The sequence below is a fragment of the Pan troglodytes genome, chromosome X (genome assembly GCF_028858775.2).
Source record: "Pan troglodytes isolate AG18354 chromosome X, NHGRI_mPanTro3-v2.0_pri, whole genome shotgun sequence".
In the NCBI taxonomy this organism is placed as follows: domain Eukaryota; kingdom Metazoa; phylum Chordata; class Mammalia; order Primates; family Hominidae; genus Pan; species Pan troglodytes.
The window spans coordinates 150,909,110-150,936,168 of record NC_072421.2 but is presented as its reverse complement, the minus strand read 5'-3'; the positions used below and the strand labels follow the sequence as shown (position 1 = coordinate 150,936,168).

Sequence of the window (27,059 nt, the reverse complement as noted above, 5' to 3'; positions counted from 1 at the left end):
GGAGGTTGATTGGCGGTCTTGCCGGCCAGTGAAGCCAGGGCGTGGGCGGGGCGCGGCTCGGAGCGCGAAACATGGCGGGGCAGGACGCTGGCTGCGGCCGTGGCGGCGACGACTACTCAGAGGACGAGGGCGACAGCAGCGTGTTCAGGGCGGCTGTGGAGGTGTTCGGGAAGCTGAAGGTGCTGCTGGCCCAGAAAGCCACTCCAGGGCGGGAGACCGGGGAGGGTCCCGCCCGAGGCCCGGGAGGGCTTGCTGCGGAAGTCCGCGGCGCCACGCGGCCACCGTCGCCGGTTCCGGCTGCGCCCTGTTCCCTTGCAGCAGGGGGTGCTTGTGGATCATTCATCTTTGCCCTTTGGGGTGCCCCAGGCCTTCGTTCTTGCTGTCTCCACGGCCCGTGCCTGGTAGTTGGGGCCAGCACCGCCTGTGGAACTGCAGTACCCGCGCTGGGCGCTCGGAGCAAGTGCAGACACGGAGGACCCAGGCCTGGCCTTAGGGATCTTGCGGGGTCTGGGGGGACAGATGGGCAGAGCCTCGTGCCACTCTGTCAAGTCAGCGAGACTAGGGCTTGGTGTCAGTTGGTGTCAGATGCCAGGGGTGATAGCCTCCAGAAGCCCTCTACAGCCCCACAGGACAGAGCCCTCACTGCAGCAGTGAGGAAAGCTGGCCCACGAGGTTAGGGAGCTGTCCCAGGTCCCCTCGGCCCGCTCGCTCCTCCCGCCAGCCACTCCCCCATCCTGTCCGCGACTGGCTCAGTGGTCCCTCTCCCTTTCCCTCTCCCCTTTCCCTCAGTCCCGAAACCTAGGACTCTCTCTTAAGTCTTAGTCTCAGGCGTTGCTCCTAGGTCCTGCTGCCACAAGAGCCCAGAGTGGGAGTACTTGAAAGAGGTGGGGTCTGCATGCCGCGGGAGATGTGGGGTTAAGAATGGGGGGACTTAAGCTCTTGGCAAGATGGCAGGACGCGGGTAAAGGAAAGGGTCCTGGGAGCTTGCAGATGTACACTGAGGACTGGGCGCGGTGGCCCACGCCTGTAATCCCACCACTTTGGGAGGCTGAGGTGGGCAGATACCTGAGGTCAGGAGTTTGACACCAGCCTGGCCAACATGGTGAAACTCCGTCTCTATTAAAAATACAAAAATTGTCCGGGCGTGGTGGCGCATGCCTGTAATCCCCCAGCTACCCTGGGAGCTGAGGCAGGAGAATTGCTGGAACCCAGGAGGTGGAGGCTGCAGTGAGCCGAGATCATGCCACTGTACTCCATCCAGGCTGGGCGACAGAGTGAGACTCCGTCTCAAAAATAAATAAATAAATAAAATGAAATGATGTACACTGGGACTTTCAGTGAATGTTGCTTTCCTTTTCCTTGCTTAGGACCTAAACTGCCCCTTCCTCGAGGGTCTGTATATCACAGAGCCAAAGACAATTCAGGAACTGCTGTGCAGCCCCTCAAAGTACCGCTTGGAGATCCTAGAGTGGATGTGTACCCGGTAATGCATCAGTTTCTTCCTCTTCCCACCTGGGGTGTGCATGGGCGCCAGCCAGCCCCACCTGGGGAAGATGGGGTTTGTGGTTACTGTGAGTAGCTGTCTTCCCAGAGGGCTCCACCCCCTAGCCTGGACCCTCGTGAGAACAGCTGTGTAGGTAAGGCGTACTGGTGACAGGCATGATCAAACTTGGGGCAAAGTGGCCCCTGGCGGTGCTGGGCTAGTCCAGCCACCCCTTTGCTGCAGTGCTGAACTTGCCCTCAGCGTTTGCCTTGCCTTATGAGTTTGGAGGTTCAGGACTGGCAGGCACCTGAGAAATGCTCCATTCCAGTCCTTTCCTTCTCAGACCCGGAAGCCAAGGGTCAGGCTGGAGGCATGAACTGTCTCTGGTCTCCCAGTGGAGGAGTGACAAGCAGGGCCAGGGCGTGGGCTCCTGGCTGGGTCTCAGCTGGCCAAGTGGTCCTCATGCAGTGTCACCTCTTGTCAGTTTCTGTGCCGTGACCCGTTTCCCAGTCCTCTGGTGCCTTTGGGCCAGGGTGTAGCATGGTGTGTGCCTGGCACCCTACGAAGCCCATGGTGACAGGGTGACTTCCTGAGTGATGGTGGAGGAAATGATCCAGATTGTCCCATTCCCAGGGCAGACATCCTTCCCCTGGTGACGTAGTCCCTGAGCTGAGGGTCTGTCTCACTGCCTCACAGCTGTGAGTGGAGAAGGCTTGCCCCGCCTCCCACAGAGCACAGGCTCCTGTGGGATTGGGTGTGTGCCCAGGCCATGCTCAGGAACAGCTGTAGTCTGTTGGTACAGAAGCCTCTCGTGAGTCCAGGCCCGGGCCTCCCCCTCCTCAGCCTGCGGCCTGCCTACCCTTGCTGCTTGAGGAAGGGGCCTGGGCGGGAGCCTGGCAGTAGAGCAGTGAGGTGCCAACCCGCATCCAGCCGGTCTGGCCCGCCAGGACCAGGGACATCAGCAGGACGCCCAGCTGGATACAGGCCCCCAGAGGAAGGAGGAGGCGTTTTTGTGTTTGAGCCCTTGCTGTTCCAGAGGCGTCTCCTGCCTCTGCCTTCTAGGCCCTTCCTCAGGCCTCTCCCCAGGGCTCAGCACACCAGCTCCTCGCTTCATAACCTTTTGCTCTTGCTCACATTGTTCCCCCTCCTGGAAATGCCCTTCTAGTCTCTGCATGTCGTACGTACTCCTGTACAGCCCGCAAAGACCCAACTCACACGTCCTGTCTCCTTTTAAAATGTTTCCTGTTCCCAGGGCAGAATGTATTCCGCTTCCCTCTGGATGCCCACAGCCTTTTGAGCACACCCTGCCCCTGCTGGAGCCCTCAACCTGTGGGTGCACTCTTGGCCTGCTGTCATTTCCGGCTCTTTAGTATGGGAGCCGCAGCATGGTGTGGCCGTGCAGTCGGGGGGTTCTCCAGGCTGCACCTGTGTGCCATTCCACGCGCTGCAGATGTGACTGGGTGTCCTCAGGAGCTGGGTATTTAGTGGGTACAAGTCCTGGGGTTCAGCAGAAACGATGCACAGCACTGCAGTCTGAGTTGGGTGCTGTGGATGTTGGCAGGGAGGAGGTGGCATTTGATCTGGGATGGGGACGGTAACAGCGGGGTGCTCGTTTGGACAGGAGCAGGGAGTTGAGGTGTGGGAGAGAGAGCTGGGCAGCAGCAGCTGGAATGGCAGCTCAGGGCAGCTCCCTCAGGGCCTTGCATGCTGTGCCAAGGCCTTTGAGCTTTATGTTCTGGGCAGGGCAGGCATGGAACCTGGGGAGCGACATGCTGAGATTGGCATTTTGGTAAGGTGACTCAGGGTGCTCTGTGGCAGATGGATTTGGAGGGCAGTGGCTGCAGGCGGGGAGACCAATACCCCAGGGAAAGACAGAAGGAGCCCTGCGCTGAGTGGCAGACGGCTTGTCTGGCAGCCACTACTGGCCCTGGAGGGACCAGCCCCTGGCCTGGGAACCTGGGAGGCTGGGAGGTGAGGCAGGACTGGAGATAGCTGGGTGGAGTGTGAGGGTCTTGAGCGAGCTCCCAGGAGGAGGCTCTTGTGGGAGGGGGCGCAGATTTGCCTGACTCAGGTGGAAGCTGGGGGCACTTGGGGAACTGGGGTCATCTGGCCAGAGAGGGACGGGTAGGAGGCCAAAGCCACGCCCCTCAGATGCTTCTACAGGTTGAGTGTCCCATATCCAAAATGTCTGGGGGCCAGAAGTGTTTCAGATTTCGATTTCTTCGGATTTTGGAATATATGCATTATACTGGTCGAGTGTCCCTAATCTGAAAATCCGAAATCTCAAATGCTCCAATGAGCATCTCCTTTGAGCGTCATATCGGCGATCAAAAAGTTTAGGATTTTGGAGCATTTCAGGTTTTCAGATTAGGGATATTCAACCTGTAGTACTTCTGTAAATACCAGAAACCGAATCCTTTGAAAAAGCTGCCAGGGAGCATACGATGACATTGTCTGATTTCAGGTTGGCGAGAATTCCTTAGGCCTTTTGAGGGTCCTACAGGAGAACCAGATGGATGGGAGTTTTCCTGTGAATTTCCCATTGCCTTTCTTTGTATGTGACCGCAACCTGTCAGCCCCATTTAGGGCCGCCTTTTCATCTCCTCCCAGTAGAACCTGGAAGCTGCACCTAGTGTTGGTCCTTGGTGTGGGTTGGGGCAGAGCTCATGGAGCCCCCTGGATTGTGGAGGTCAAGGCCCTGTGGCTTTCCTTGGGGCCTCCAAGGCCTCCAGCATTTTCTGTTCCTGCTCTGCCCTCTGCTGTGACGGTGCGGTGACTTGAGTGACAGCCCTTACTGAGTCTGGCTGCTGGGGCTTCTGCAGCGTGGGTTTTGAGTGTGTTCAGGGTTTACTGTGCCCGGCCTTGCACAGTGCTGGGTGAGTGCCCTCTGCTCCTCCGAGCCTTGTGCTCAGAGATGTTCTCGGCAACCCCGCTGGCAGAGCCCAGCCTGCTGGCCTCCCCCTTCCTTCCCCAACCCCGCTTGCGCAGAACCCGCGGTTGTCTTAATAAGTCACAGAGGTGGGTGGTGCTGTGGAGGCAGCCAAGCCCAGCCCGATCTCTGTTGCAGTTCTGGGGCAAGCGTGGCCTCTCCAGGGAACAGCCACCAGCCCTTTCCCACCACACGAGTCAGCAGGCTCCTAGAGTGATGGCAATGGTGAGGTGTAGCCAGGCTCTGGCAGCCTGGTGGAAAGCGACTCCTTCTTGTTTATGAAAGGCTGCTGTGGTGGCAGGTGCCTGGGGCTCCCGGGTAAGAGCCTGTGGCCCCAGCGACCGGAGTGATGTTTCTGGGCCTCAGTGTCATACCGGGCTTGAGGCATGGGGCTTGGGACTGGGGATGCAGTGCTTGGGCTGTGCTCCCCTGAAGGAGGAGACCCAGTGGAGGGCTGAGCCGTGTGTCACCTGTGGCGCATGTCTGGGTGTCGTGGGACTTCCTGCCTTCCATGCGCTGTGCATGTGGATCTGGTTTTGCCCACCAGATGGCTTTTAAGGTGACATGCTTCTGAGCGGCCCCTGTGTGCTGCAGTCAAGGGCAAGCCTTCACTGTGCCCAAGGTGATGAGCCTCGACGGTGACCACAGACTCTGTTGCAGCAGGAGCCCCCACATGACTGAAAGCAGGCCTCACAAGCCTTTTCTGCAGAGGGCCGGGTGGGAAGAAAGTTTTCCACCCTGGAGCAGTTGATGCCGACCCAGGCGAGGCCGGGGAGGGTGCCAGGAGCCCGGGGCCAGCCCTCAAAACCCACCCGCTGCGCCATTTCGAGAAAGAGCCCTGAGTGCTGGCAGCTTCCCTCTCTGCCTCTGCTGCAGCCATCTTTTTTTTTTTTTTTTTTTTTTTGGTCTTGAGAAGAATTTTCATTTCAGTGTCCAGATTCATTTCTGTATCCAGATTTCTGAGGTAAACTTCCTGGAATATTCTTTCCCTAATAATTAATGGAAATGAAATCCACGTGACACAGAAGTAACCACTTTAAAGTGAGCCGCTCCGTGCCGTTGAGCACGTGCACAGGAATTCACTTCTTCCAGCGCATATAGAGGGCCCAGGGGGATTCTCTGGCTGTCTCCGGCCTGACCAGCTCTGCTGTTTCCCTGCAGGGTCTGGCCCTCACTGCAGGACAGGTTCAGCTCACTGAAAGGGGTCCCAACAGAGGTGAAGATCCAAGGTAGGTGGAATCTTGGTCCATTCTGAGCTTGTTCACAGCCTCCTTATGGAGTGGTGGTGCATGTTCCATTGGACCAACGTTTTCTTTTAGGTGGTGCACGTTGTGTGGATGTTGCTAGAGCCTTCTTGAACTCCACCCTTCCCTAGGCATGGCAGGTGGGAGAACTCCTCTCGCAGGGACCTAGAGCACATCAGTCCCTGCAGCGCTGGTGGCCAGAGACAGAGATTCTTGCCGATGCCAGCAGTGGTTCCGTCTCCCTGTGTCAGTGGTGTGTGACACGCTCTCTACAGGTGGCATATCTAGGGGCACCTGCTGCTCTCCAGCGGAGCTTGCCTTATAACCTCCTTTCTATCATTTCTTGGTAGAAACTGTGCTTAACCTGGTAATGAATGTTGGATAAAGGTGAGCAAAACTGCAGTCCCCAAGTTGGTGGCTAACTTTTCATCTTCATGGTGATCTCTCTAGAAGTTGGTGGAATGTCAAAGGTCAAATTTTTCGTGGGCCTGTGTCTGTTCTGGCCACTCCAGGGTAGATAAGCTGGACCCTGGAGTCCTGATCCGTGCCCCAGCTGGCATTGCCACATGAGTTATCTGGGGCCAGTTCTTCCTGTGCTGAAGTGGGCCAGAAGAAGGAGGTGTTGTTTTAGAGCAGCCGGTGGGCTGGCCTGGGCCACACAGAGGCACTGCCCTTCTCCCCGGAGCTGCCGTGTCTGGTACATTGCAGATTCTCTGATCCACACCAACACATGTGTGACCCGACCCAGCCCAGCCTTAGCCCTGACACCGCCATTCCCAGCCTGTTTCCTCTCCTGTCAAGTGGGGATGAAACCCAGCCTTGCCTACCTCATGGGAATATACTGAGTGTCAGGCTTGTCAGAGGGCAGGTGGGAGAGACCAGGACCAGTAGGGTGTGAGGATAGTTCAGGAATTCATCCGACGAATGGTTAAGGAGCACCCACCACACGCGAGGCGCTGTTCCTGGTGCTGGGGTGCAGCAGTGAGTTCCACTGCCCTCGTGGCGCTTGCGTGCTAGCGGGGAGAGACAGGGCCAGAGGGTGGGAGAATTGTTCATGCACCTGCCAGCGAGAAGCACTGGGAACAGCCAGCTGAGGGCTGAGGGTCCTGCAGGGCTTGGGGAAAGGGTGGTGCTGTCTTGACATAAGACGGCAGGAGGGGCGGAAGCCAGCGCGGCATGTGCGGAGAGGAAGAGCATGCGCACAGGGCCCCAGGTGGGCTGTGCCTGGCAGCTTGGAGGCACAAGAAGGAGGCTGGTGTGGCTGGAGAGCAGGGCAGGGCAAGGAGTGAGGTTGGGAGGGGACGGGCCAGATCAGGCCAGGCCATGTGGGCCCCAGAAGGACGTGGGCTTTGACTCCGAGGAAGGCCGAGTTCTGCTCTTGGCTGTAACGACACCCCTGGCCCACTGTGCTGGGAACAGGGTGCCCGGGGAAGAGGCAGGGAGAACGGTGTGGGGCTCTTGCAGTGAGTGGTCCAGGTGAAAGTTTGGAGAGACAGTGCAGGAGGCAGCGCTGGCCAGATCTGGATTTATAGAGTTGGCTGGACTCGCTGAGAGGAAGAGAGGGGTCAGGGAGGACTTGAGGATGGGGGTTAAGGGCAGTGGTGGAACAGGCTTGCCTAGGCATGCAGTTGGCATTTATATGGTGGTTCTGGGGTTACTGAGTGCTTCCCCACAGACTCTCTGCTTACTTCTTGCAACAAACCCTCTAGGGTTAGGTGGAGGGGCAGGTCTGGCATCGGCCCCAGGCTTTCTGGCTCCAAGTTACTCAGAAAATGCCCTGGGCACCCTGGCAGATGTGGCTGGATAGTCTGCAGTGTGCACGGCGCCAGGTTCCCCATGCATGAAATGGAACAAGGTCTTCCACCCCCAGGGCTGCTGGCAGGGTGATAGCAGATGATGGCACGAAGGTCCTTTAGGACATGGCCAGATGGGAGCGGTGAGTCCATTTGCTTTGGCCTTGTGAGGTCTTGGAGAGAGTGGCAGACAGTGCACTGTAGAGGTTCACTGACCCCTGTCCACTCCTCAGGCAGCTGCTGGCTTCTGCTCAAAGCCAGAGTGAGTGACCCCAAACCTGGGAGAGCATTGGGTACAATTCCTAATTTTCAGACGAGGAAGCTGATGCCCAGAGAGGGGTGGGGCCACTCAGCAAGAGGCAGCGCTGGCACCTGGGTGCCTGCCTCCTGGCCCACCCTGGTCTCCTATACCCACTCTAGTCTGTGGGTGCTGGGCTTCCTGGGTGTCTGCTGTCCCCTGCTGTCTGGGCAGGTGCCTGCCGTGATGGGCTCTTTGTGTTTCAACAGAAATGACGAAGCTGGGCCATGAGCTGATGCTGTGTGCGCCAGATGACCAGGAGCTCCTCAAGGTAAGAGGGCCTCTGTCTGCTCTGCAGACGGCACGCACGCTTTCTGCCCTGGGCAGGGAACCTCATGGTGCCAGCTGAGGTGGGAGGATTTTCCTCCCCTAGTGCCTTTGAGGTTCCTCAGGCCCTGGGGCCGGCTGGGTGCCCGGGCAGGCTGCTTCTCTAGGCATCCCTGGGGCCAGAACTGCTGGGATTCTCTTGGGTAGAACCTGGTTGTCCCTGGGGTGCAGGGGAGAGGGCAGCCATGCGGGGAGGGGCAGATCTCTGGCTTCTGATGACCAGTGGGATGGAAAGTGTCCTGTCCTTGGTTGATGACTTCATTCTTCATTCATCCCGGCGCCTGGCTCCCAAGCCCTTGTGGCCCGAGAGTTTCTCCCGAGGTCCCTCATCTACCCTGCGGTAGGTCAAAGAAACTCCAGCACCCACCTTATCGTTTCTAAATTTTGAAATAATTGTTTTCACTCGATGATTATGAGTAACACTACTGTAAACATTCTTGCATATGATTTTTGACTGAACACGTTTTCTTTTTTTTATATCTGAAGAGATTTATTCACGTGACCAATGGCCTATGACACAGCCCCAGGAGGTCCTGAGAACATGTGCACAAGGTGGTTGGGCTACAGCTGGTTTTCTACGATTTAGGGAGACATAAGACGTCAGTGAATCCATGTGAGATGTACATTGGCTGGTTGAACACATGTTTTCCGTCCTCTTGGGTGTATAGCTGGGAGTGGAATTGCTGGGTCACAGGGTCACTCTGTGCTTAACTTTTCGAGGAGCCACCAAACTGTTTTCCAGTGCGGCGGCACCATCTTCCTTTTCCAGCAGCAGCGTGGGAGAGCTCCAGTTTCTCCTCGTCCTCGCTGGCACTTGCTGGCATCCGTCTTGTTGATTCTAGCCACCCTGCTCGGTGTGGGGTGGCATCTCATTATGGTTTTGATTTGCATTTCCCCATGACCAGTGATACGGAGCATCTTTTTGTGAGCTTGTTGGCCGTTTCTGTATATGCTTTGGAAAAATTTTCATATTCATGTCCTTTGCCCACTTTTTAATTGGGTCACTTGTCCAGTGAGGTTTTTGTTTTGTTTTGTTTTGTTTTTTTTCTTAATTAGTAGACTTAATAATTTAGGGTAGTTTTAGGTTCACAGCAAAATTGAGCAGAAAGTACAGAGAGTCTCCACAGGCCCCCTGCCCCACACATACACAGCCTCTCCCGCCATGGACACCCTGCACACGGGGGCTCCTTTGTCACAGTCCATGAACCAGCATGGACACATTGTCACCCAAAGTCCATATCCAGTGAGTCTTCTCTCCTGTGGTTGAGAGTCCGTGGTTCTCCATGTGCCAAGTAGTTCTCTCGACATTTTGCCTATTACTTTGGCTCTGGGAAAATGTATTCTCCACGCAATTTATATTTGTATACATATTTGTGCTTTAGCAGGCACTTGACCTGCTTAGGTTTAAGGAGCAAGTTCAGCCGCCTCCCGCCTCTTGCCTGCCGTTCCTTCCAGCATCAGCTCTGTTTCTGCAGCCTTTGCATGGCTCTTCGGGTCCCCCCTGTGTGTGCGCCATCCAGCGGTCAGCCTGGGAGACTTTGCTGGGCTCACCAAGATCAGATCCACTTGTGCACAGGTGGGCCTGAGCCCAGGCATTGTAAACAGATTTGTGGGGTCACTTTCTTGAGCCATTTCCTCTCCACTGTCTTTTGGATACTTTCTAGTTCCCTGGGGCTCCCTTTTCCTGTCCTCCAGACATAAACCACCCACTTCCGTGATGGTGGTGGCACGGCCAGCTCCCTGCCAGTCTGCAGGAGAACTCGGAATCCTGGTGTTCCTCCCTGACCCACCTGCTGACATTCGCTTCTCAGAGCCTGGGAGCACCTGCCCCATACATTCTGCCCAGCCGTGGGAGCACTGCGCTTGCTTTATATTTCCACATTGGCATTGTGGCAAAGTGCACTTTACGTAAAATCTGCCATGTCAGTCATGAAAAACAATTTCCTAACAGGCCCTGTGGGAGCTCGCTGCTTCTTTTTTTTTTTTTAATTTAAAAAATTATGGTAAAATGCACATCACCTAAATTGTATCATGTTCACCATTTTTAAGTGTGCGGTCCAGGGGCATAAGCACATTCACGGTTCTGTGCAGCCATCACCACCATCCAGCCGCAGAACTTGTTTATCTTCCCAAACTGAAACTTTGTCCTCAATTTTTAAGCCGCGTTAAAGCATACGATTTAGTGGTCTTCAGTACATTCACAATGTTGTATGACCACCACCTCTATCCAGTTCCACAACATTTTCATCACCCCCAAAAGACCCTGAACCACTGAGTAGCCACTCCCCATTCCCCTCAGGCCTTGGCAGCCACTGAGTTACCATCTGTATGTCATTGGAGTGGAATGCTGGAATGTGTGGCCTTTGGTGCCTGGCTTCCTCACTGAGCACAAGGTTTTCAAGGTTTGTCCATGTTGCGGCAGCACTTAGCAGGACTGCATTCCTTGTTATGGATAAACAATCAAAGGAATTGGAGAATTCCACTGGTATTATTGAGACCTGGGAGTTGGAGGAGGGAGGAAGGAGATACAGATTTAAGATCACTAGGTAGGGTCAACTCTTGTAGTCCTGAGTTTTAATTGGGAATATCAGCATGAGCCCCCGGGCTTCAAGCGATCCTCCTACCTCAGCCCTCTGAGTAGCTGGGGTCACAGGCATGCGCCACCACACTCAGCTAATTTTTAAAATTTTTGTAGAGAGGAGGTCTTGCCATGTTGCCCAAGCTGGTCTCGAACTCCTGGGCTCAGGCAATCCTCCCACTTTAGCCTCCCAAAGTGCTGGGATGACGGGCATGAGCCACTGTGCCCATCCTCCGCATATATTTTTACATTAAGGGATATATATGTATTTCCTTATCTTGTGCCCTGAAAATGCGTAGAACAATATGACACCCCGGCTGTAATGCAGGCGGAAACACAGAGAGCAGCAGTCACCCAAGACTTGGGTCACGTCCGAGGGACTCAGGAGCCAACTAGCAATAGTCAGAGAGGGGCCAGTGGGAGCCTGGTAAGCATAGGGGCTGCAGTAGACAGGCACCCTTCACGTATGCCCAAATCCAGGTGTTCATAGTGATGTTTTATAAAGTCATCAATTTGACACTAAAAACATAAGCGACAAAAGAAAAAACAGATCAATTGGACTTCATTAAAATGAAACACTTTGGTCCACCAAAGGACACCATGAAGAAAGTGAAGAAACAGAAAAACCTACAGAAAGGCGGTAAATAGTTGTAAATCACATGACTGATGAGGGACTTGTATCCCGAATCTATTAACAACCCTTACAACTCAATAAGAAAGACAGAAAACCCAGTTCAAAAATGGACAAAGTGTCTGAATAGATGTTTCTCCGAAGAAGATGAACAAATGGCCAAGAAGCACATGCAAAGATGGCCAGCATCACGGGCCATTAGAGGAACACAAAGCAAAATCATCATGAGATGCCACTTCACACACACTAGGATGGCTAGAATCAAAAAAGAAAAGGAGGCCGGGCCTGGTGGCTCATGCCTGTCATCCCAGCACTTTGGGAGGCCGAGGCAGGAGGATCGCTTGAGCTCAGGAGTTTAAGACCAGCCCAGACAACATCGTAAGACCCCATCTCTACAAAAAGTAAAAAATTAGCCAGACATGATGGCACACTGCTGTAGTCCCAGCCACTTGGGAAGCTGAGGCGGGAGGATCACATAGAGCCCAGGAGTTCAAGGCTTCAGTGAGCTATGATGGTACCATTGCACTCCAGCCTGAGCGACAGAGCAAGACCCTGTTGTTTAAGAAAAAAAAGGAAAATCCCAGTGTTGGCCAGGATGAGGAGAGATTGGAACCCTTCTGCATTGCTGTAGGAATATAAAATGGTGCAGCTGTTATGGAAAAGTCTGGCAGTTCCTGAAAGATGTCAACACAGTTACCCCGTGACCCAGCAGTTCCACTCCCAGCTGTCCACCCAGGAGAAGTGAAAATATACATGCACACAAAATCCTGTACCTGAGCGTCCATAGAAGTGTTATTCTTAATGGCCTGAAAGTGGAAAGAGCCCAAATGTCCATCAACTGGTGAATGTATAAACTAACTAGCAATAAAAAGGAAATCAACTACTCATCTGCGCTGGGACACGCGTGATCCTCGCCAGCCTCATGCTTGGTAGTGTATGATTCCATTGCTGTGCAGCATGTAGATAGGCCAGGTCAGTGCTGTGGGGACGTGGCAGCCCGCTGCCCCCAGATCACCTTGGAGCACATGACTGTGGTCAGCACCACCGTGCAGGCAGTGAGCCCTCCCAGTGCCATCGCCCCTGTCCTGGGTGCCCTGAGCTTCTCGCACCTGTGCTCCTGAATCTGCCTCAGTTGGATGTCATGGTGATGCCCAGGCTCTATGCTATTGGCAGTGTTGCCAATTTTACCTTATCATTGCCCCCGCCTGCCACACACTTTTCTGAGGAATGCACCAGAACGGACTGGCTCAGCCAGCTGCTCTGGCAGCTTCACCAAGCCCCCCAAGGAGCATTTGTGTGACAAGTTGGCGCTGAAGGCACAGGCCACAGTGAAAGGGCCAAGGCACTCCCGGTGGCATTTCATGCCATGGAGTTGACCCTTTTGACGTGGTTAGGATGTTCAGAGCTCAAGAAGTAGGCCTGGCTGGGGGCTTTCTGGAGCAGGCGTAGCCTCTCAGGTCCTGGGGCTCCTCAGCGATCCTCTTCCCTTTTCTGGAAGGAGGAAAGAGCTGTGCTTCCGGAAGCCTTGAGCTTCTGGCTGGGTGGCTCCCATGGGTATCTCACTCACCTTTCCGGCGAGTGGGGGACTAATTCAGCCCCCCAGGAGCTGCTGCTCCTGGAGCCTGGGCCTTCCGGGCTGGAACGCCAGTCCCCTGGCTGGAAAGCAGGCCACCTCTCAGCCCCATCCTGTCGGCTTCATCTGTTCCCAGCTGGGACGGCGATCCTTGGAGGAGAACAGGCCTTGTCCTGGAGGTGTCCCTGTGGGCTGTGTTCTGTCATAGCAGGCCCTGCTGTGTGCTGCCTGCCCACCCAGCAAGCCATGCTGTCGGCTGCACGACAGACACATATGCTCCTGTATGTTTCTGCAGTGCTCAGCCCGTTCCGGCGTGTGGTCCCAGCATCATTACAGCCCAAGGCAGGGACCAGGCAGGGAGCACTTGCTAGTCCAAGACATTGCTGGGCAGGCACAGGGTCGTTGATGGGCCAGGCCCCTCCTTTCCCCTGGCTCCTGGCATGGGTGGCATGTGGGGGCAGGGGCACTGGGGACAGCTGGCCTTGGCCTGGCTTAGATGGAGCCAGTGAATGTCTGTGGTCTTCCTTGCCCAGGGCTGTGCCTGCGCCCAGAAGCAGCTACACTTCATGGACCAGTTGCTCGATGCCATCCGGAGCCTGACTATTGGGTGCTCCAGTTGCTCGAGGTAAAGCTGTGGATGGCCCAGGTGGGCAGTATTGACGGGCTTCTCTTGGTCCTAGTTCTGGAGCTGGTAGGGGCTGGGGTGTCACTCCCCCTCTGATGCTGGCTGGGGTGTGACACCCCACTTGGGGATCTGGCTGGCCAGTCAGGGGCCGGGCAGCATACGGGCGAGGGGCGGCTGTGTCCCAAGGGTGCTGGCTGTTGCCCAAGGCCCCGGGGGTGAGTATGAAGGTGGGATGTGGGCCTCAGAGCAGACGGGCCAGGCACAGAGGAGGGTGAGCACCTAGGGTGCTCCATGGGTGGGTAGGTAGGCGGGCAAAAATGGAGGAGCCAGGGCAGACAGGTGGGGCAGGATTCTGCGCGGTGGGGCTTGTCCTGGCCTCTGTGCCTGGCCCCGATGTGCTTCTGGGGCCTTCCCTGTGGGGCTGAGGGCCTGCTGGGCGAGTGCTCTGGCCTGTGACGGTGTGGCCCTGGGGGCTGCCTTTGCAGCCTGATGGAGCACTTCGAGGACACCAGGGAGAAGAATGAGGCCTTGCTGGGGGAGCTCTTCTCTAGCCCCCACCTGCAGATGCTCCTGAATCCAGAGTGCGACCCGTGGCCCCTGGACATGCAGCCCCTCCTCAACAAGCAGAGTGATGACTGGCAGTGGTACGTGCTCCTGGAGGCCTCAGTGGCAGCACCCTGGCCTCCTGTCCCAGCCCCAGGCTGCTTGGTTCTGTTACTGCAGACACCCCTGGCAGCGGTGAGTTGCAAGTGTCCCCTTTCTCTCCCTGCAGGGCCAGTGCCTCTGCCAAGTCCGAGGAGGAGGAGAAGCTGGCGGAGCTTGCCAGGCAGCTGCAGGAGAGTGCTGCCAAGTTGCATGCGCTTAGAACGGAGGTAAGGGTGCTAGCTCCTGGGAGGGGGTTGCCTGGAGGCAAGGCCCTGCTTTGTCACCTCCCTCAGCACGTGAGGCTTAGGCGAGGTTGCCTGTGCACCGGGCCTGACATGTTCTAGAATACTGTGGTGCTCAGTCCGCGGGGAGGTGAGAGGTGGGTCCCGTGGCTGGGGGAAGGGATCAGCCTCAGGTATTGGGTGGTGCCCACGCCTGAGCACATTGCCATGTGCCTTGCCGCACGTGGTCCTCCTGGCAGCCCTTGGCCTGGCCTCTGTTTGATTGCGGAGGAGACCGGGGCCCACAGGAGAGTGAGTGAGGGGGCTGAGGCTGGGAGCCAGAAGGTCTTGCTCTGGCCTGAGTCGCTCGGTACAGCTCCCCTGTGTCCCTGTTTCTGAAAGCTTTCTTCCTCGCCCTGGGTGTGCAGTGTCTGAGGTAAGGGCCGGTGGCAGCCTGGCTGGTGGGCGGGGCAGCCTCAAGGGACTCTGCCTCTGGCTTTGCAGTACTTTGCACAGCATGAGCAAGGGGCCGCTGCGGGCGCAGCCGACATCAGCACCCTAGACCAGAAGCTGCGTCTGGTCACTTCCGACTTCCACCAGCTAATCTTGGCTTTTCTCCAAGTCTACGACGACGAGCTGGGCGAGTGCTGCCAGCGCCCAGGCCCTGACCTCCACCCGTGCGGCCCCATCATCCAGGCCACGCACCAGAATCTGACTTCCTACAGCCAAGTAAGGGTGCCCTTCCCCTCCCCTCTAACCGCCCCCTCCCCTGTTCACTCAGACTGAGAGCTTATATCCTGCTTGGGCTCAGGGGCCTCAGCAGCCCCTGACAAGGGACCACAGGGCGGGACCAGGGGCTGGGAGGGGCTGGGCTGGGCTCCCTGCGGGCCAGTGGCATGGCAGGGCTCTGGGCCCCTCAGTGGGCTGGGGAGTTGCTGCTTCTGGTCCTTGGACCTGCCCACCTTAGCAGGCACTAGCTAGGCCCAGATCCGGTGTGGGGTCCTGCGTGTCCCAGCCTCCAGGTGCTGTTCCTGTGTTGGCCGCACTGTTGTCATGTTACGCTCCAAAATAGCAAGGTCCATTCATTCTTGTGGATGACCAAGAACTGTGCCAGACAGGCGGACAAATGCCTGCCTGTCTGCCCACGAGCCTGCTCAGACAGGATGAGAGGAAGTGGGCTCATCAATGTTTGCTTGTTTCGTTGTTCCACACGTGAGATCCCCAGAGGCCAACCTAAAAAGCCGGCTTTAGTTACGATGACTACAGTTCCCATATGCGCAACTCTGCCCTTGGCTCAAGGATTCCGTGATGTTTATTTTGGTTTTCTAAGCGAGAGGCTCCGAGCCTTCCAACCTCTGACTGGCTGGTCCTGTGAGACCCCTCGATCAGGGATGGTGAGGCCACAGCCCTCTCCTGTCCATTTTTCTTGGGACATTTATTTTCCCCCCTTGCCAATTGCTGGGGCTGGGAGGACACGCAGTGCTGGCTGGCATGTCCCTAGGCATCGAGGGTTGCCAGAGCGACATGAGAGTGTGGCATCCCCACTGGGCCAGGAAGAGGGGACTTAGGTCCAAGAACTCTGATTGGTGACTTCCCCGCTGGGAGTTCTGTCCCTCACTCTTGGCTGTCTTTCGGGTGAATGCCACCTGATCAGTGTGAATGGGGGTGGGAAGCAGGAGATGCCATCGCTACGTGAGACCAGCGGCATTTAGTGCCTGCTCGCTCGCTTGCTCCCTCCCTCCCTCCCCAGCTGCTGCAAGTGGTCGTGGCAGTTGCTGACACCTCTGCGAAAGCCGTGGAGACCGTGAAGAAGCAGCAAGGCGAGCAGATCTGCTGGGGTGGCAGCAGCTCCGTCATGAGTCTAGGTACGTGGCTGCCCACCTGGCCCTCTGCCTGGGGCTGCCCCACGCGTGGGCTTCCTTTTCTGTGCTCCACTAGCCCTGGAGGAGCATTTGGGGACCGGCCCCTTCTTTTGTTTTTCATTTTCTAATGCATGTTTTCCTTCACTTGAAAAAATGCTTTCAGTGGATTATCAAATGAAAACACTCATCGTAGAAAATTGAGATAACTCAGTAATAGAAAATGTGAAGCAAATGATAGCAAATGCCTGAATGGAATAGTATTTGACAATTAGAAATGTAACTTGGGCCAGGCGCAGTGGCTCATGCCTGTAATCCCAGCACTTTGGGAAGCAGAGGAGGATGAACCACTTTGAGCATAGAGATCAGCCTGGGCAACATGGCAAAACCACGTTTCTACTAAAATACAGAAACTAGCTGGGCATGGTGGCGTGTACCTGCAGTCTCAGCTACTTGGGAGGCTGAGGTGGGAGGATCACTTGAGCCCATGAGAGGGAAGTTGCAGTGAGCTGAGGTCACGCCACAGTACTCCAGCCTGGGTGACAGCCAGACCCTGTCTTAAAAAAAAAAAAAAAAAAGTTACTTAAGGAAAATGGGAAAAGGCTTATAATGAGGGCCATCTTCCCAGAGTTGATTTTTGCATATGGAGTGAGGTGGGGATCCAGTTTCCTCGTATCCTATATGGATACACATTTGTCGCAGCACCATTGACTGGAAATCACTCTCTCTCTCATTGATCTGCAATACCATCACTCTTGGTAATTATTAAGTATCCATACGTTATGTGTGGGTTTCTGGGTTCTCCTCTGTTCCATTCTATTCCTTTTTTTTTTTTTTTTTTTTTTTGCTATCCCTGCACTAATACCACGTTTCAGGGGGGCTAGAAAATAAACAGCAAAATAAACCCAAAGAAAGAAGGTAAAGCCAGTTTTCTACCTCTTCTAATTTATGTTTTAAATAACAGCTCTACTGAATTCAAGTTCATATAACATAAAATTTACCCTTTTAAAAGTGTACAATTTCATGGTCTTTAGGATATTCACAGAGTTGTGTAACCATCCTCTCATCACTATTTGAGTCCAGAACATTTTTATCACCCCCAGAAGAAACCCCATATGATTAGCAGCCATTCCCCATCCCTCCCTAGCCTCAACTCCTGGCAACCACTGTCATAGAGACGCTGTCTGTCTCTATGGATTTGCCTGTGCTGGACATTTCCTATAAATGGAATAACAATGTGTGGCCTTTTGTGACTGGTGTCTTTCACTGAGCATAAAGTTTTGTAAGGGTTATCCATGTAGTTCATTCCTTTTCATGGTTGAATAATATTTGATTGTGTGGATATCCCACATTTTGTTGTAGTTGGTAGATGTGGGTTTCTACTTTTTGGCTATGTACATTGTAAGTCTTTTGTGTGAACGTATTTTTCTTTTTCTTTTTGAGATGGAGTCTCGCTCTGTCACCCCGGCTGGAGTGCAGTCTCAGCTCACTGCAACCTCCACCTCCTGGGTTGAAGCAATTCTGCCTCAGCCTCCCGAGTAGCTGGGGTTACAGGCACTCACCACCACGCCTGACTAATTTTTGTATTTTTAAGTACAGACGGGGTTTTGCCATGTTGGCCAGGCTGGTCTCGAACTGCTGACCTCAGGTGATCCACCTGTCTCGGCCTCCCAAAGTACTGGGATTATAGGTATGAGCCACCGCGCCCAGCCTCTTTACCTCTGTTTTTTAAAGTTATTTTTTAAGTGGTTGGCTTTAGAATTACAGTTAGCATCCTAACTGAAAACAGTCTAGTACCAAATGAATTTCAATAGTATACAGAAACTGTCTCCTATTAAAGCAAAATATATTTGTGTTAGATATTTTTGGGTACACCATTTTAATTCCCTTGTTGTTTCTTTAACACTTTTTTTAAAAGTTATTTTTAAGTGGTTGTCCTTAGAATTGCATTTAGCATCCTAACTGAAAACAGTGTATTACCAAACTAATTTCAGTTGTATACAAACACTTTGCCCATTAGAATGAAGCTGTATTGAGTGTGTACATTGGTACACATTTTTATATTTATCGATGTTGTTACCTTTGTTGGAGTTCTTTATTTCTTCATGTGGATTTGTGTTACTGTCTAGTGTCCTTCCATGCCATCCCGGAGGCCTACCCTTAGTATTTCCTGTAGGGAAGGCTCACTAGTGATGAGCTCCCTCATTTTTTATGTGGGAATGTCTTCATTTCTCCTTCATCTTTGAAGGATAGTTTTGCTGAACATAGAATTCTTTTGTACTTTGAATGTGTCATTTCAGTGTCCTCTGGCTGCCAAAGCTTCTGATGCGAAGCCAGCTGGTATATGATGAGTCTCTTCACTTTCTTTTCAAAATTCTGTTGGTCCCTGGCTTTGGACAGTTTGATTATAATGTGTCTTCGTGTGAATCACTGTGAATTTATTCCATTGGGAGCTTTTTGAGCTTTGTAAATGTGTCGTCATTCATGTTTTTCATCAACACTCAGCCAGGTAGTTGACAGCTCTTTCTCCTTCACATCTTGCTTGCTCAGAGCCTCAAGGTCAGCCAGAGGTGAGAGATCAGGGCCTTCTCAGGTCTCTCTCTCTGGGATTTTCACAGCCCGGCACACACCCATGGTCTTCCAGATTCCCAGGACTGTGCCAGAGCTTTCCAGAGCCTTTGTGGACATCTGATTTTCCAGCCTCTCCTGAGCTTCTTGTGTTTAGTCTCTTGTTTGCCCCGGCTATTATGCACTGCCTCAGGCAGCAGCAGCTAAAGCATTTGCTGTAAATGTTTTCCACTGTTGCACCCCCAAGTAGTGGTTTCAGGTCCATAGCCTCTGAGTCCTAGTTTTGGAGACTGTCTTTGGATGAACCCTCCAGCCAGCTGTCTCCTCGGAGAGCCAGGCTTCTCACTGCTCTTGGCCTCGGCACATAACTACCCCATGGATACCAGGCACTGAGGAGCCTCTTCTTGCCAATTGAACTGCAGCAGAACCCTCCACTTTAAAATGTATTATAGCGTTTATCCTAATCACCACTGTCACTATGACTCTCTTCCCAGTTTTTATAATTGCTGTTAGTAAACTGCTTATAATCTATGCCATCATTCTTATAATGATCATTGGTATTCGCAACAGTGTGCCCTCTCACCTGTGACTGTGGCACCATAGGACTGGTGGCAGGTCTTGCCTTTCAGAAAGGCCCCTTATCGCTTCTTGGCTAAGATCAAGTGTAGTATCTGTTCTTACCAGAAAGGCACCCTTTACATCCAGGCCGTGTGAACTGGGCAGTGCGTTGTGTACAGGGAAGTGTCTCTTCACCCTTGAGCCCCGGCCACTTTGGGGGTCTGGAGAGACGCCAGGGGAGCAGGCCTACGGCGGGCATCGGCCTCTCTAGGGGCTCTCAACTCAGCTCCCCTCAGTTCAGCATCCTGATGTGGCTTGAGATGAATTCTTAGTGTCTGGACACACCAGAGAAAGGGTCAGCATCAAATCCACGCCAAAGGCCACTCGGGACAGTTCTTTATTTGTCCCGTTTCCCATCTGACCCCTTGAGGGCCGTGGTCTCGATGGCCCTCCTCCCGCTGTGGAAGGCCTGTGTTTCTGTGCTGTTTCACCTCCCAGCGATCTGCATGCCCGCAGCCAGGCTCTGTTGGAGGTGCGGCACCACCTATGAAGTGAGGAGCAGCCAGTGTGCCTTCTGGGCTCTTGCTGGGGGCATGGCCTCATGTGAGTTGGGAGGGCCTTGGCACTGTGGATCAGCACCACACACCAGGAGTCGCCCCCCAGGCTTCCTGAAACCTCACTGCCATGAAAACATCAATGTATTTAGAAACCGAAGCAACGCTGTCAGTGCAAGAATGGGACAGGAGAGTTGAGGGTACCAACAGTGGAGAGATGCCACCAACCCCGGAAGTGGTGACGGGCTCAGCGGGCGGGGAAGGTGGCAGCCTAGAGGACAGCCCAAGGGGCAGCGGGGTGCCAGGGACAGGGCAGTGGTGAACAGATGGAAGCAGAGGGCACAGGTGAAGCAGGTCTGGAGAGGCCCACCTCCCCGGCGAGACCCTAGCCTGTTCTTCTGTGAAGAAAGTGATGGAAATGAATAAGCAAACCAGCTCCCAAGCCAGTGGCCCGGCTCACACAGAGCCTGAGTGGCTCCCAGCTCGTCTCTTGATGTGGCTGATGTGGCTGATGTGGCTGATGTGGCTGGCGGCAGCCCGGGTGAAACCTACCTTTCAGCAGCCTCTGAGGGTCCATGGGGCAAGAGCTGATCCCTGCCTCGCCTCCATGGAACTCCTCCAAACTGTCCTCCAGAGAGAGACCCCACAGGCAACGGCTCCACCACAGCAGACCAGGGGGAGTGGCAGCTACCCAGATCCTCTCCCCAGCCCCCGTGGCTCGAAAAGCAGCCCCATGCAGGAGAGAAGGAAGCCCTGGATGAGCAGGAAATCTGACCTGAAGGACTTTCCGACACCACTGAATACACTCAGTGCGACATCCAGACGTGCTTGGACAGCTGTGAAAACCCAGCCACAAAGAGACTAGAAACGAAGTGAGGCTGGGATCTCTAAGAAGAGAGAAAAGAGACAGAAAAACCAGCACAAAGATCAGCATCACACAGGCCCCAGCCAGGCACAGGGTCTTCAGGGCAGGGGGCAGGGGAGATGAAGGGCAGGGCTCCGGAGGAAGTGGGCACACAGTACAAGCCAGGTGAGTGCAGGCACCGAGCACAGGGTAGATGGAACCCACCTCCTGCCATCTGGAGTACAGGGGCCAAGGGCTGGGGCCAAAGCTTCAAGAGAGACAGCCTGTGGCCTCAGAGGAGCAGCCAGGATGCCTTACAAGCACTGAGGGCCCTGCACACCCAGCCTTGGGCTCTGGACCCTGCCAAGCCCTGCACCAAGAGTGAGGGCAGAGCAGGAAGGCCGGGATGGAGGTCTAGACGATTTGATAAGGGCAGATGCCACACGAGGGACACAGTCCGGAGCCTAGGAAAACAGTCTAGAGCAGTGCGCATTGCGGCAGGAAGCCCCTCTGCTGGGATGCCACTGGAAGCTGATGGCGAGTGGAGAGGGTCCTGGGGTGCAATTCCAGGCGGGCTGAGCACATTCCCCAGCTCGGTGTCACCCCGAGGCACACCCCGGGATTCCTGAGCTTCAGAGTCACCCTCGGGATGGGCAGAGGATGACAGATTCAGGGTTCACAGCACTTAATGTCAATGCTAATGACTTCAACATGTAAAAGGCAAAGTGTAGCTGACAGTGGGGCCACGGATGGGGAGTGGACAGGCAGGGCAGGTGAGGGGCTGTGTCCTCCTCTGTCTGCTGGGGGAGGGGGATGATGGCCATGGTCTAGGGTTGGCAACTGAGAGGCAGATGTGGTCATGGCAGATAAGGTCAGCGCAGCCACCACGGTCGCCACTGGGCCGGGCAGCCAAGGCTTAGGGCTGTCTGTGTGATTGGGTTTATTGTGTGTGCAGTGTTCTCCATCTGGTTAATACTGAACGTGCCACTGAAGTCAGGACAGCCCCTGCCTCCTCACTGTGTGCCATGTGCTGCCCCTGGGGCTTGGGGGGCAGGGGGCAGGTGGGCGGGGGCACAGCCGGGTCAGCAGACCCTGGCCTGGGTCTCGGAACTGTGCTGCGGTCGGTGTGACCCAGCCCAGGGCTCCCAAGCTGCTGGCCTGGTCCCCACAGAGCCTGAGCAGCTCCCCGCTCGGCAGTGCCTGTCCCTTCCCTGCCATCCTGGTGGTGCCTGGGGCTCAAGGAGGATCAGCTGAGGACATGTGCCTTGAGTGGTGGGCAGGAGGCACCTCGCCTCTTGCGCCAGGCTCGCTTTCCTGTTGGTTTCTTTTCTATTTATTTATTTGTTTATTTTATTTATTTATTTTATATATATATATTTTTATTATACTTTAAGTTCTAGGGTACATGTGCACAATGTGCAGGTTAGTTACATATGTATACATGTGCCATGTTGGTGTGCTGCACCCATTAACTCGTCATTTACATTAGGTATATCTCCTAATGCTATCCCTCCCCCCTCCCCCCACCCCACAACAGGCCCCGGTGTGTGATGTTCCCCTTCCTGTGTCCAGGTGTTCTCATTGTTCAATTCCCACCTATGAGTGAGAACATGCGGTGTTTGGTTTTCTGTCCTTGCGATAGTTTGCTGAGAATGATGGTTTCCAGCTTCATCCATGTCCCTGCAAAGACATGAACTCATCCTTTTTTATGGCTGCATAGCATTCCATGGTGTCTATGTGCCACATTGTCTTAATCCAGTCTATCATTGATGGACATTTGGGTTGGTTCCAAGTCTTTGCTATTGTGAATAGTGCTGCAATAAACATACGTGTGCATGTGTCTTTATAGCAGCATGATTTATAGTCCTTTGGGTATATACCCAGTAATGGGATGGCTGGGTCAAATGGTATTTCTAGTTCTAGATCCCTGAGGAATCGCCACACCGACTTCCACAATGGTGGAACTAGTTTACACTCCCACCATCCTTTTGGTTTCTTTTCTTTCCTCTGCAGCTACCAAGATGAATGAACTAATGGAGAAACAGAAAGTCTTCAGTGATGGCCTACGCCAAAGCACAGGATAGGGGCGGGCAGGAAGCCCTCTCCCAAGATCGAGTTGGCTGAGGATGGATGATTGTGGCAGCAGAAGCCGTTGCAGCCCCACGTTGTGCTCTAGGCAGGGACCTTTGGCCCGTTTGGGGAGGGAGAGACAGACGGGCGGTTTGACTTGGACACAAAGAAAGCCTTGGTTTCTAAGCAGTCGCCTCCAGCCTGCTTTCTGCTTCCTCAGCTCTATGTCTCTCTCCTTCCCCTTGTCCTGAGCTGCTCAGGTGGCCCAGGTCTGGGCAGGCTGGCGGCGGCCCTCCTGTCATCTTGGCGGGCCTGGGCTGCGTCCTCTTCCTGTGGCTCCACTCCTCCCTGCTGCTGCCAGCCACTTGAAAGCAGAGACCCCACTGTCGCCTCCCCCGGCTGGCCTTAGGGTCCTGTGCGAGACGCACCCCTCAGCCGCCCTCCTCGAGTGCCCCTGGATCCCACGCGGGGTACTAGTTTCCTGCTCCTCCCTGGCCTGGGCGCTCAGCTCTGGGCTGGGGAATTCAGCCTGACTGGTTGTCCAGGAAGATGCTGTCTGGGCTTCCCAGGGTGACCCAGTATCTCCCTGAGCAGTGTGCCTGTCACAGCTGCCTCCCTCCCTGTGAGTACCGGAACAGGCGTGACTGGTGGGGCCTCTGCCTCCTTGGGGCCATTGTACCTGCTGCTGCCCGCCCCACCCTGCTCCCTCCTGGCACCATCTCCTTTGCTTCCCCAAGGTCCCTGTGGGCACACAAGGCAAGGAGGCCAGGAGGAGCCAGGTGCCAGACCCCCTCCATCCCAGTCGCCTGAGGCATCCCCCAGCCACCACTGTGAGAGGTGGGAGGCCGGGCAGGCCTGTGGTCACCATGGTACAGGTGCACCACCTGATTTATAGGCCAAGGGACTCCTCTTGGTCACCTCTCTGTGCCCCCAGCATGGGGCTGGCCCTGCAGTGCACCCACCATCAAGGGCTGTTGTCTCTTGCTCCAGAATGAGGTCTTCAGGGCGCCACTGCTCGCAGGACCGGGAAGGACCTGGTGCCCTTTGCCTGGAGCGGGATAGACAGGGTAGGTCCCTGAGCCTGGGGTCCGAGGGGCTGGGCTTCACTCCTCCTGTAGTCCCGGCGCTCGTGGCCCACCCCCTAATGTTGCTTATCTGTGGTGGAGGAAGCATTAGCTCAGCTGCGGCCTGCACAGCTCCCGGGCCAGGCCCACCTCCCTTCCTTCCCCAGCAGCCACTGTTAGGTGCACGGTAGACATGATGAAGCGACGTCCTTAGAGCAGATAGCATCTCCCGAGGCTGCCCCATCCCTAGGTTTTGGGGGAGCACCCCTTCCCCTTTGGAGGCTGAGCACGGCATGTGTGGGCACCTTGGTCACACTCCAGAGCTCGCTTCATCCCCACGAGCGGCACCTGATCTCCAGTGACGGGGAGACTGAGGCCTGGCAAAGAGGACCTGTTGCCTTTGTGTAACTGGCCCCAGTACGGGGGAGGCATTGGCCCCAGCATGGGGGAGGCATTGACCCCAGGCCTGCCAGGCCTGGCAGCCACAGCCTGGCTAGGTGGAGGTTACTGCCTTCCGCACCACTCTGGCTTCCTCCCCGTGCCTGTGAAGAGCTCGGGGCCTGCTTCCTAATTTGTAAACACGGGGCGTGTGTCTCAGTGGCTGTGAGCTAGCGAGGGGGCGGCGAGCGAGCTGCGCAGGTCCTGAGGCCCCAGGCCTCATTGTTGGCCAACAGGCAGCTGGGGGCGGGCTGCGGCCGCTGATTAAAGGCCGCCTAGAGCAGCCTGTGTGGCGACAGGTGCCCAGAAGCCCAGGAAGCCGGTCAGTGCCCGCCCCAGGTAAGCTGGTGCGGTGGGGTTGGCAAGGACAGTCTCCCCGGGAGCCTGGGGGCAAGCAGGCAGAGGCCAGCTCGGGACCAGCACCTGTGTGCCAGGGACAAGGGTGGGGAGGTCGAGCCCAGCGGGAGCTGGGTGCACTGCATGGGCTCTTTCGGGTGGCTGCTTGCCTGCTTCCCGGCAGCTGGTTCCAGGGCTGGAGACCCAGTGTGCTATGCCCCAGGTTCCCAGCCAAGGCATTCCGGTGAAGGGGCTGGACCCTGCCAAGGTGCGGTCCCTGAGCTGCCTCTGCCTCTCCCAATCCCTGCTGGGGACTGTGGCTGGAGGCAGGCAGTAGAGCGCTCTGAGGCCTGCCTTTTCTGTTCAGTAGGTGACAGGAGTGGGGCTGATGCTCCCAGAGCCAAAGGTCACAGGTGCTGTGGTCGGGGGTGGCAGGAAGTGAGCCCCAGAAGGGTCAGAGCTTTGGCTAGGGGGAGGATGGTACACAGCAGGGCCCGGGCGAACCCCTCTCTCCAGTCCTCAGGGTTTGTGCCTCTCGCTCTGGCAGTTTGAGGACTTGCTATCCCCGTGGGAACATCACCATGTCCGAGGCACCCCGGGCCGAGACCTTTGTCTTCCTGGACCTGGAAGCCACTGGGCTCCCCAGTGTGGAGCCCGAGATTGCCGAGCTGTCCCTCTTTGCTGTCCACCGCTCCTCCCTGGAGAACCCGGAGCACGACGAGTCTGGTGCCCTAGTATTGCCCCGGGTCCTGGACAAGCTCACGCTGTGCATGTGCCCGGAGCGCCCCTTCACTGCCAAGGCCAGCGAGATCACCGGCCTGAGCAGCGAGGGCCTGGCGCGATGCCGGAAGGCTGGCTTTGATGGCGCCGTGGTGCGGACGCTGCAAGCCTTCCTGAGCCGCCAGGCAGGGCCCATCTGCCTTGTGGCCCACAATGGCTTTGATTATGATTTCCCCCTGCTGTGTGCCGAGCTGCGGCGCCTGGGTGCCCGCCTGCCCCGGGACACTGTCTGCCTGGACACGCTGCCGGCCCTGCGGGGCCTGGACCGCGCCCACAGCCACGGCACCCGGGCCCGGGGCCGCCAGGGTTACAGCCTTGGCAGCCTCTTCCACCGCTACTTCCGGGCAGAGCCAAGCGCGGCCCACTCAGCTGAGGGCGACGTGCACACCCTGCTCCTGATCTTCCTGCACCGCGCCGCAGAGCTGCTCGCCTGGGCCGATGAGCAGGCCCGCGGGTGGGCCCACATCGAGCCCATGTACTTGCCGCCTGATGACCCCAGCCTGGAGGCCTGAGCACCAGGGCCACCTCCTGTGCCATGGACAGTGCCAGCCTCCACCGTTCAGCTGGCCTCTACCACCCCTGGCTCCTCCTATCTGGGCAGCTTCAGGTCTGTGCACCTGCCAGGCCTTCCCTGGCTGCCTGACCAGCCATACAGCCCTGGATTCCTCTCCAGGCCCTGCTTCCAGGGCCATGCTCTCCCGGCTAGCCTGCGTGCCCAGCAGAGTTTGCTGTTTCCTAATAAACATTGCCAACTACTCACCCTCCGACTCGCTGGCCAGATACTAGGGGCTGGACTCCCTTGACCCCCTGCTGAGCAGGGCCAGGCGGTGAGCCATGCCAGGGGACAGCACAAGACCTCCAGGGCCGCCCCCCTATGGCCTCTCCTCACGGTGAGGACCGTGGGTGGCTGGGTAGGGAGACGTCAAGCTCTTGGGTTGGTCTGAGGGCTGATGGGTTGTGGCTGTGGGCTGAGTGCCGCCCATCTGCATTGTCGCCCCGGAGGCCCAAAGAAGCCATGAGTAGGGCCTTAAGCCCACAGAGCCGGCCGCCTGCCTGGGCACAAAGCTCAGCTGCAGCGCTTGCCCGCCGTGGGACCTGGAGTCTCTGTCCCTGCTCTGTGAAGTGGTAACAGGGTGAAATGTTAAGAAACGGGGTGCTGGGGAAAAGGGAGGTGCCCCCACATGTGGGCATGCACATGTACATGTACATGCTAAGGGCCCTGACGGTGCGCGGAGCAGAGGTGGGGTGGTTGGTGCTGTGAGGGTGACCCTGGAAGGGAGCCTATCCTGCAGCCCATGTCCCCGTAGGGCCAGGAGGCCGCTCGGTGGGAGGGCAGCTTCTGGCCACCACACTGTGCTTTGGGTTCCCTGCTAACCTGCCTCAGGGGCCCCACCCTGAGGCACTCCCAGTCTTGGGAGGCCTCATGGGTGGGGAGAGACCTGTCACCAACGCTGGGTCAGGTAAGAAGGGATGGGGTGGCCACTCCTGAGAGTGACTCACACGAGCAAAGCCTGAGCCTCCAGCCAGCTGGACAAGCTGGGAAGCCCTAAGTAGGTCAGAATGACTGGAGCCACTGCAGCGTGCACGGTGGTAGGACGGTGAGGCCAGAGCACAGGCAGTGACCACCTCAGACCTTCCTTG

General features: G+C 55.9%; 2 protein-coding genes across 5 annotated transcripts; both read left to right on the top strand.

Annotated features, from left to right (window-relative positions):
- HAUS7 (HAUS augmin like complex subunit 7) lies at nucleotides 1-22,986 on the top strand. Of its 3 annotated transcripts, XM_054676980.2 has the most exons (11): nucleotides 1-179; nucleotides 1,368-1,483; nucleotides 5,574-5,641; nucleotides 7,957-8,018; nucleotides 13,390-13,481; nucleotides 13,967-14,125; nucleotides 14,254-14,353; nucleotides 14,852-15,076; nucleotides 15,565-15,741; nucleotides 16,098-16,212; nucleotides 22,744-22,986. In XM_054676980.2, exons 1-11 carry the CDS (start codon nucleotides 72-74, stop codon nucleotides 22,812-22,814), a joined length of 1,293 nt encoding a protein of 430 aa, XP_054532955.1. In that variant the 5' UTR covers nucleotides 1-71; the 3' UTR covers nucleotides 22,815-22,986. The 3 variants fall into 3 exon arrangements, with proteins under 3 accessions (XP_054532955.1, XP_016799986.1, XP_009438070.1); XM_016944497.4 differs by lacking the exon at nucleotides 15,565-15,741 and having other exon boundaries at nucleotides 6-179; XM_009439795.5 differs by lacking the exons at nucleotides 1-179; nucleotides 15,565-15,741 and adding an exon at nucleotides 797-884.
- Nucleotides 22,987-23,086: 100 nt separating this feature from the next.
- TREX2 (three prime repair exonuclease 2) lies at nucleotides 23,087-26,177 on the top strand. Of its 2 annotated transcripts, XM_063804432.1 has the most exons (4): nucleotides 23,087-23,422; nucleotides 23,538-23,867; nucleotides 24,539-24,641; nucleotides 25,186-26,177. In XM_063804432.1, the coding sequence occupies exon 4, from the start codon at nucleotides 25,220-25,222 to the stop codon at nucleotides 25,928-25,930; it is 711 nt and encodes a 236-aa protein (XP_063660502.1). In that variant the 5' UTR covers nucleotides 23,087-23,422; nucleotides 23,538-23,867; nucleotides 24,539-24,641; nucleotides 25,186-25,219; the 3' UTR covers nucleotides 25,931-26,177. The 2 variants fall into 2 exon arrangements, with proteins under 2 accessions (XP_063660502.1, XP_009438075.1); XM_009439800.5 differs by lacking the exons at nucleotides 23,087-23,422; nucleotides 24,539-24,641 and having other exon boundaries at nucleotides 23,593-23,867.
- Nucleotides 26,178-27,059: the final 882 nt, after the last annotated feature.

Bases quoted from the DNA above. Each gene is read 5' to 3' on its own strand.
- TREX2 (XM_063804432.1), top strand. From the start codon at position 25,220: ATGTCCGAGGCACCCCGGGCCGAGACCTTTGTCTTCCTGGACCTGGAA.
- HAUS7 (XM_054676980.2), top strand. From the start codon at position 72: ATGGCGGGGCAGGACGCTGGCTGCGGCCGTGGCGGCGACGACTACTCA. The intron at 180-1,367 runs GTGCTGCTGGCC...TTCCTTGCTTAG, and splicing joins AGGTGTTCGGGAAGCTGAAG to GACCTAAACTGCCCCTTCCT. The intron at 14,126-14,253 runs GTACGTGCTCCT...CTCTCCCTGCAG, and splicing joins CAGAGTGATGACTGGCAGTG to GGCCAGTGCCTCTGCCAAGT.